The 9,851-nt window shown below is 45.1% G+C and overlaps 1 protein-coding gene across 1 annotated transcript in view; it reads right to left on the reverse strand.

Moving 5' to 3' along the window:
- Positions 1–9,203, reverse strand: part of LOC145352626 (forkhead box protein C1-B-like) — a 58,470-nt gene extending 49,267 nt beyond the window's left edge. Inside the window, exon 1 of the mRNA XM_080202764.1 lies at positions 7,721–9,203. Coding sequence (XP_080058890.1) covers positions 7,721–9,062 — 1,342 coding nt within the window. The 5' untranslated portion in view covers positions 9,063–9,203. The remainder of the gene's footprint in view (positions 1–7,720) is intronic.
- Positions 9,204–9,851: the final 648 nt, after the last annotated feature.

The following is a 9,851-nucleotide window of genomic DNA, read 5'->3' on the forward strand; positions in this document are numbered from 1 at the left end:
ACTGGGCCCGGGCTACAAGTGGAGGCCAAGGCAAGGGGAGAAAGTGTGTCTTTAAATATTTGCATTTTCTACGCAAGTAGGTCCCACAAGCTGGAGAAATTTTTATTTTCCCCATCCTTTTTTAAATGCATACATAACCCGCATCTCGGTCCAGTAATAATGCCATGAAGTGGCGCTGCACCTCCTTTGGTGGTCACTTAAAACTGAAGTTAAACGGTGTGTGTTTTTATTGACGCTGCCACCTCACAGTGTCGAATTAAGATTTTAATTTTTTTCTTCTGTTCCCCCCCAACCTCCCCCTGCCCCCCCCAAACACACACACACACACACACACACACACAGAGGAAATCAGTTTGCTGTCGACATGAGTCACTTTGTCCTGATTTTCACTGCTGCCTGGGTCTCTGGGGGGGATTTTGGAATTAAATTGCCCTAAACTCTCCTGCTGGCTCAGATGTCTTCAACTTCTTGTGTTGCTGTTTGCTGCCGTTCCCCGCCCCCACCGCCCCCCCCCCCTCTCGCCCGACTGGAGTCGCCTGTGTGGGACTGCAGTTCAAGTAGCCTCTGTTTGAGGACCCCCAGTTTTGTTTCTCCTCCACACCCCACCACCCCCACCACCAATTCCCCACCTCTCTTCTCTCCCGCTTCTTCCAAAAAGTGCGAAAATTGGTCCGTTCGCCCACCCATGTCGAATCAAGCTGTGTTTATTTAGGGAAAAAAAATCCGGAGGCCACCCAACCCTATAATCAGCTCTGACCTGCGAGCTTTTTCAGTGCGAGTTGATCCTGACGCTTGGCTTGTACAACGGCGGGAGTGAAAGTTTGAAAAAAAACCCTTTGGGATCGCACTGAGAACCGAAAGTAGGGAAAAGCCTCGACCCCCCCACCCCTAAACCTCACCCAAAATAGTCTGAAATCAGACGAGTGAAAAGAGTTCTGTGTAATTCAGTGTGGAACACAATGACGGACCACTGTATACAACGACAGTACACGGGAGAGTATTCTGGTCAGGCACCACAAACTGCCCCTCGAGAAAAACAAACCATTCACATTTGTAGCGCTGAGCGTTTGCAAGTATCAATTCCAATATTCTCCTAATTTACTAAAACACAAACACCAGAACCAAGAAATTCGATTCTCTGCCTAGAAATGATTTTGGTTTTTTTTGAAAAAAAATGATTTCTGGCAAACATTGTCAGAGGGTTTTTTTCATCTGACTTGGATGTTGTAAAAATAAATTGACAAATGATTTTTCTTCCCCAGCGCTAGTAGATTTTCAGCCCCACCACATTTCAAATTACCCTCCAGTAATAAAAAAGAATGCAAAACTCGGCAACGTTCCGCAATTTTGAAACCAAGCTTTGCAAGTATTGAAAAATATCGATTTTCCGGATTTAAAGTGCCTTATTAATCTCAATTTTTTTAACTGACATACCCACTGCACTGACCCTCTGGCTAAGTTTTGCCCTGGTCCTTTCCCCTTCCTGGTGAAAAAGAAATGATTCTGCACGCTGATTGAATTATACTTCGCCCTGGACTAGTGGGGCCGAGATGCATGTGTGCAATCAATCTCCTTATTAACGCGACGTTTGTTTATCGGGGGGCGGTGGGGGGTGGTGGGGGGAGAGAGAATTAATAGTCGTCTAATTCACTAATTCAAGTTGGAAACCGGGATTCTAAGTCGTGGACACGCAAGTGCGGTCTCTTTAGTCGCTGCACACAGTGCAAAATAAAGTGATCCGGTGCGGGTCATGTATGGAGGGAATCGCAACGAACAATCCGACATTAAAACCTGCACTCGGCAAGAATGCGTATTTCTATCTTTAAGACTGAAATATTCATTCAGCACGACAACGTAAAATATCCGTGCATTTGCCTGGTGCAACGAGTGTCATATAAGCACTTTTCAAAGCTCAGAGTGGATGGCAAAGTCAAAAGTTAACGAGTATCCGTCATATCCCTTATCATAGTATCCCTACAGTGCAGAAGGAGGCCATTTGGCCCATTGAGTCTACGCCAACCACAATCCCACCCAGGCCCTATCCTCATAACCCCACACATTTACCTCACTGGTCCCTTTTTTTAACCTACGCTTCCCGGGACACTGAGGGACAATTTAACGTGGCCAATCAACCTAACCCGCGCATCTTTTATCAGTTGTGCTAATGATTATTTTCCTTTATGATGTATCATTTATTTGCCTTTTTCTTATGTTTTCCATATTTAATGTTACAAATTTATTAGTATTTCGTTGTGTAGGTGGGGTTCTTGATCAATAAGGAGATCAGGGGTTATGGGGAAAGGCAGGGGATGGGAAAAATATCAGCCATGGCGGAGCAGACTCGATGGGCCGAGTGGTCTAATTCTGCTCCTATGTCTTATGGCCACATTCTGTCATCGTACATCTTTCACGCACTGATGTCTGGATCAAACATCCTATACAAAGTGCAGGAAATGTGAATATAAAGAAAGAATTGAAAGGCCAACGAAGCAGCTGCGCACCTTGATTCTTGTGCTTTTTTTTAAAGATAACTCTAACTGCCTTCGCTGTTTTAAATATTTTCTAAATAGATGTTAGTGCAGCCCAGAATACTGAAAACGTGGTGTGTGTGTAACTAAAAATCCGACAGGTAGGGCAAGTTCTTTAATCCCGGTAACCGGGGAGAGAGAAGAGGATTTTGCATCTGGTGACGGAACGATTGAAGAAGAAGAAATAGCCAAAACAGAAACAAGAATTGGGAAACTTCCCCGAAAGCCAACCCATTCGCTTAACGCTTGGGCAGTTGCGGAGTCAATTGTAGTGTATTCAGACAAGACAAATCGCATTGGTTAAAAAGGACAGGTGTTGCACTTCAAATGCTAAGGCTATTTGCATCGCCTATGGGGAATTGTATCTATTTCCACATTCATATTAAAACCGCAGATAGTTCGTTTAATTCAATATTTAATCCTGCTATCAACCCTGCGGTCATTAATGGATAGGAACGGTGCACAATCCTGCCACTTCTGAGACTTAGCATACTCCATTCTTTGGTGCTGAAGGGTTATCTTGTCAATTCCACTTGGTGAAGTACTCATCATGCATCACAGACCTCAGCCACCGCTTGATTTTAGCTACCCGCCCGGTTGTTACTTATACAGACATCCACTAAATGGTTAAATAACTAGTAAGTGGACACACACACATGATAAATTCATGTCCAACGATTGCACACACACGCACACACACATATATGAGATCCAATTACTTGGAACAAGTTGGGACGTTACTAGATGCAGATTGCGTTATAACCAGACCGAGCATAATGCGTGATAGTGAGAACGAACAACATTGGGAGCAATTTGCAAATATGAAGGGGTGACGATTTCCCCACACTGTGTTAGAATTACATTTCCACAATACCTATTTTACACTACATATTCACATCGGAAACTATCGCATTCTGATATAATTCTTCCAATTTGTATTCACTTGGTCCCAATTTCCTAGAGGAATCTTAATCCCATATCAATTGTCGTATAGCTTGAACAGGTAATTATCACAATATTAAACAAATAGGCAAATCTTTACATCTCGGCAAATGTAATGCGATTTCCTACTAAACAACATCCAGAAACCACAGCCCCGCCATGTTATAAAGAACACAAATATTTTGTATCGCCACAGTTCTATACACTTTACAGCGCGTTCTCATTTCACATATATCCTAGTATCCAACGTTCTCAGTTCCCACTCAAACTAGCCTCAGGAAAGCCCAAATTATTTCACTATTCCAATAACTACTATGCTTAATTTTTATTTTACGTTTCCCAACTATTTGTCGGTTCACCTGTCATAAGTGATAAGCTCTCTCTTTTGTCATTTGCTATCTATCAATATCCTGGGGCAGAAATCGCCAACGTCATTAACACACGGAGGGAAGAAAAGGGACAACTGAACAATAACACTAAGGTTGACTATGGGTTTGCAGGCACACCTCCCTTCCATTCAAATACTCCATATTGTCACCGGTTACATGCTCAGAAGCATACTTGTGATTTTCGCTGTCCATAAAAACAATTAGTGTATTTCGATATTTCAAATATCGACACTTGTTTTTGGTTAAAGGTCGAATAGCCACGGTCTCATGCGCCCAAATATACCAAGCGTTAAGATTGAGGCCCCTTGCCATTTTACCACCTACTTCGCCGGTAAACATTTGGAAAAGGATTGTGAATGATATAACTTGATGTAAGTTAGTTAAATTTTCTTGTGTGAAAGCAACTAGTAATCCAGGAGCCTGTCTATTGCACTCTTCTTCCAATATCCTTACCATAACTTAAACTGTACGATATTTACAGGGCTATTTATCTCAGCATAGACAGATGTCCAATTGGCTTGGACTAATAACTTCGGGATAATTTTTGCTTTGCTTGTACAATAGAGTCAGGGTTACTTTCTTGTGCATCGACCGGTGCTATCAGTTTCGACCAGCCCCTAGGGACCGCTTCATTGTGGGCCATGGGTGCACCGAAACTTCTTTGCAAATCCAGCAAATCTCTCTGGCCGAGTCCGCAGCTTTGTGCCTCGGGCGCTCAATTTTTAAAATGTACCAAAATGTAAAGGAACAACGTCCAGATCGAATTAGAAAGGGTGGGGGTGGGATGCGGCGCACCGGGCAGTTAAAATAACACGGGTTCGACTGTGGAGTCGTGCCTGCTATCTACGAAATGTCAGGAATGAAATCTGTTCGAACTCTACACTCATTCCTTGCTCCTCCAACCACACGTGTGTATTCAAAACAAACTGTCGCAATGGTGTGTATACAGTTAATCACAGTGTCTAATATAACTCGATTAGGCCAAAGTGGACAGATTACACAGCTTCCCCCTCCCCCCCCACCACCATCCCAGTGACCTCAATCACGCTAGCTCAAGCAAATTAATTGCCATGTAAAAGGCAGCCATTTTTATTCTGTTTCGTTAACCCACTTTAATTTTTTTCATAAGTCGCAGTTAACTCCAATGTCGCTCAAGCTTCATGCATCACAATGTGAAATGTTGCCGTGGGGATCTTTAACAACAGTCACTATTGTCTAATACACTGGTCTAATGGTGCAATTCCTGCGGGAGCAGAGAATTGTCTTCTAGAATATCTTCTTTAAATGTCTAGTCAACACTCGACCAGCCCTAATAAGGTATAATATGCGCTCAATAAATCTTCCCTTTGCCAATGCTCTTGTGTATTGTTTATGAGGCCTGTTGGTTGCTGTAATGGACCCCTCTTATTTGCTATACTGAGTTACATAAATACTCCCAAATATAATACAGTAATATGATTTAAAGCTATGCCACTAATGTAATAAGTGCTTCCAAGTTTCAACTTCAAATGATAGATACTTCAATGCCAAAAGGCAGTGCCTCATTCTGTTTATTAGTTGACCTTTCAAATCTTTATTTTAACTACAGTTTGGGCTGCGGGTTCGGAACTCCACACACTGTCTTTACAAGACTGGAGTGTAACTTTATTAGCACCAGATTGGTTTCCGTCTAATCTTGAGGTGCACATAACGATGGGTTAGAGAGTGACGCCTTTGTCTAGGCCCTACCTGGCTACACTTCAAGGATTTTTTTAAAGGCGAATCGTAATAACATTATCAATCAATACAAGTAGACAGCGGCCCCCTTTCATACTCCATCGCGACACAAATGGAAATGAAGAACCCTTGATCTTTAAATTCCTTTAAAACTGTCCCGCGTTTCAGAAAGTTCAAAATATCTAACCTAAATGCCCGCAAAAGACTTCAGAAGGGAGCACAACGGGTCAGAGATGGTTCAATCTAGCCGCCTAAGTTAGCAAAAGTGAGTTGATTAAATTGTTTTTTAAAGAAACGCAGCTACCCTCCGTCAACCAACTTACAACAGAGAAAGAGAACTGACAGGGAGAGAGAAATAAAGGACAGTTGACAGAGAGAGAAAAGAATTGAGAGAGGGAGAGAGGAGAATAGAATTGACAGAGAGTTAACAGAGCAAATTGACAGAGAGAAAGAATTGACAGAGAGAGTTGATAGAGAGAGACTTAACAGAGAGAATTGACAGAGAGAGTTGATAGAGAGAGACTTAACAGAGAGAATTGACAGAGAAAGAATTGTCAGAGAGAAAGAATTCATAGAGAGAGTTGACAGAGAATTAACAGAGGGAATTGACAAAGAGAGAAAACTGACAGAAAATTGAGGCAGGGAGAGAATGAATTAACAAAGAAGGTATTGACAAGAAAGTTGACGGGAAAAAAATCGAGAGAAAATTGAGAGGGAATTGATAGAAAAAAATGACAGTTGACAAGAAGGAGAATTGACAGAGAGATTGGAAAGAATTCGCATGCGGTCTAATTACACTTTGATAAATCCCAAAGTTCAGTTCGATTCAGTCAACTTTTAAGAAGCAAGTGGCAAACTTCACATTGAGTATACTACTTAATACCATTTTCAAACACTACTTTTTATATATATAAGGCAGAGGCGAGGAGCGAGTTAAGAGAAATACTGTAAGAATTCATGTCTCTCCGCAGCGCAGACATCCCTTCAAATATATACATATCAGATTGGTCTCCGAATTCTTATTTAAAAATCTAATGAGCTGAATCATCCGCACAGTAAGGTGGCAGGAGGAATCGCCTTTGACCGTCACAGTTTAAAAAGGAGCTGGATTTATTGTGCGAATTTGGTGGCTTAGTTTTTTCAAAAACAATCCACAGGTGATCCCTGTGTCCTTAAATCACAGTCTGGCCGCTCCAATTTGGTAGCAATCAAATAGGAAAACAATTGCAATCACTGACTAATTGTTGTCTTTAGATAGCAAGAGGCGATAAGGGGCATTTTTATCCGAATTGTCAACTGGGGCTGAAGATCCGTGCAAACATTTAGCTTCTGAAGCAGAGAGAAGCGAGAGAGAGGGAGGGAAGGTGCGAAACCTTTTGAGGTTGGAGACGCCAGATGAATTTTTTTCTCATTGAGCTAGCAATTTAGTTTTCTGTCTGTACATCGGCAATCTTGAAGGGTACATATACCACTCTCCCCGGCAACGGTCGAAGCCAGGAGAATGCAAAAACCCCAAGGTGACACAAGTGACTAGTCCAGTTTCCAAATCAGACGGGATTAGCACACGAATCGAATTGTCATTTATTTATAAACAAACAATGCAAATGCCTTCAGAATAAGGTCGACAAAGAGGAGTAAAGAAAATCGCGTTATACAATTTACCTTTTTATATATATATATATGTATACCAGAAGGTGTAACACATCGTGAAGGATATTTAACAAGAAGATTTCGGGGGAACCTTTGGAGTTAGCACCGGGACATTTTCGGGAGGGGATTTGGTCCATGTTAAAAAATAATACCCGACTACAATTTCAAATAAATTACTATCCGACATTTACAGTTTCTAACAAGTCCCGGTCAGCTGGCTAAGAATTGTAATAGATTTGAGAGACTAAAGTGTAATATTTTAAACAACTTTTTTTTGGCAAAATAAAAACAACTTACGTTTCCTTTTGCAGTAACACTGTCCTTTATAACCAAATTGGACTTTGTTTTCTGTTTCTATGAAATAGATATATGAACACAGGGGGATCTGTGGCACAGACAGATCAAAGTTTGTAAACTGTGTGTGTGTGTGTGTGTGTGAAATGTGTATGTGTGTGTTTGGGGGTCAGTACTTGCTGCAGTCGTAGACAAACGAACCTGAGGTGCGGTAAAGTGTCTGGGTCGGCGGAAAGGACACTTGACAACTGCTATTGCCATTGACATGTGCGGAGCTGACGCCGGAGTTACCCAGGCCGATTCTCTGCGACTCAAACATTTCTCGCACCGCGTGGTAGTTCTGCTGCTGCCCGGGGTACGGGCTGCAAGCCAGGTGGCTGAGATCTCCGGCCTGGTTGAGGTACCAGGAGGTTAGGCGCCCTGTCCCAGGTCCCTCCTGGCCGTTGCTGGCGGTGCTGGAAGGGATGCTGTAGTCTGGCAAAGATTCCTCCACCGAGCTGGCCCCCATGTGCGGCGCTCTCTCGCCCGAGTACAGGCTCATGTTGCAGTGGTAAGTCCCCGCGTTGGCCCCGCTGCCCGAGGTCAGGCTGTGGCTGCAGGAGGAGCTGTAGACGGCAGGCTGGCTGGAGCTGTAGCTGAGGGATAAAGAGGGGGTTATTCCTGTCCTGGAGGAGGGCGCCAGGCCGGGGTTGAGTTCGGTGGAGGAGTGGGGAGAGCCCCGGAGAGATGTGACCATGTTCTCCACGCTGAAAGCCTGGGGGTGCGGCTCATGGCTGTCCAGGCTCAGGGACCTGTTGGAGGGGACACTATGCGGGCTGCCGCTGGAGACGCTGCTGCTGCTGTCCGGGCTCTCGATCTTGGGCACCATGCTGAGGCTGGGGGAGGCCGCCAGCGGAGGCGAGGGGGCCCCGTTCTCCGTCTTGATCTCCTGGATCCTCAGGGTGTGCGAGCTGGCGCTCTTGTCCGGCTCCTGGGCCGCCTGCCGGGGCTCCTTGCCTTGCCTCTCCTTCTCCTCCTTCTCCCGCACCGCGTCCTTCTTCTTGAAGCGTCTCCTTCGCCTCAGGAAGCTGCCGTTCTCGAACATGTTGTAGGAGTCGGGGTCCAGAGTCCAGTAGCTGCCCTTGCCCGGCTTCTTGTCGTCCCGGGGCACCTTGACGAAGCACTCGTTGAGGGAGAGGTTGTGGCGGATGCTGTTCTGCCAGCCTTGCTTGTTCTCCCGGTAGAAAGGGAACCTCTCCATGATGAACTGGTAGATCCCGTTCAGGGTGATCTTCTTGTCCGGGGCGTTCTGGATAGCCATGGTAATGAGAGCTATGTAACTGTAGGGAGGTTTCACCATGTCCTTAGGCTGGGGTTGCGGGGTGTAGTGTCCATAAGACCTGGCCATGCCGGCGGCGTACTGTTCGTGGGCCGGGTGTGAGTACATCCCCATCGGGGCCGGCATCCCGGTGTAAGCCGGGCCCGGCCTGTAGTAATTCTGGTCGCTTATGTAGGGCACAACACCCAGGGAGTTGGGACTGGAAACTGAGTAACGAGCTTGCATCGCTGCCTTTCCCCTCCTTCGCCAATCTGACTGCTTCCCTCCTCCGCTGTAATAACGACACAGTCACACAGAGAGAGAGAGAGAGAGAGACTTAGCCCAAACTGTACAGAAAGTTTAACTCTTCGCTCCAAAACTTTTTTCTCCCCCCCCTTTCAAATATTCTCCTTCTATCCGCGGGGTGGCAGACTGGATATTGAAGGGGGTGTGTTGGGGAGGTGGTGGGGGGGGGGGAAACCTTCTGAACTTTTGAGCATCCGTCACTTGACAAGACTTTTACGCAGTTTCTTTTCTCTCTCTCTTTACACCCCCCCCCCTCTCTTTCCTCGGCCACAGCCCCACCCCCCGAGGCAACAACATCCAATTGACGCCTCTGCCTCTGGAACACCAGTTACTGCTGGTCCTGGCCACACACACACACACACATCTCCCACAGCTGAGGTGGCGTCTCAGTGCCCCATCCTCACTCTAAACCCCAGCCTCTCTCCCACCCCACTCTATTCCCATAGGGATGCCACTTACAAAATAAAGCGATGCCCCCTTTCTGGGTATTTGTAACCCCCTCCGCCCCCCCCCCCCCCCACCACCACCACCAGTCTCCTCCACTTCATCACTTTAAAAATTTTTTTGGCCTTCCTGTTTTTTTAACGCTCTGTTTAAAGATTAGAAAGAGGCTTCTTATTAACCAAAATGCAAAATATCTTGGACACAAAGCATTTCCAGTCCTGACAACAACTTGCCCCAGACGTAAATAAAACGGAGGTTTCATTTTAAAAGGAGATTTCATGTTTA

This window comes from Carcharhinus amblyrhynchos, chromosome 2, assembly GCF_965287045.1.
Source record: "Carcharhinus amblyrhynchos chromosome 2, sCarAmb.v2.hapA, whole genome shotgun sequence".
NCBI lineage: Eukaryota > Metazoa > Chordata > Chondrichthyes > Carcharhiniformes > Carcharhinidae > Carcharhinus > Carcharhinus amblyrhynchos.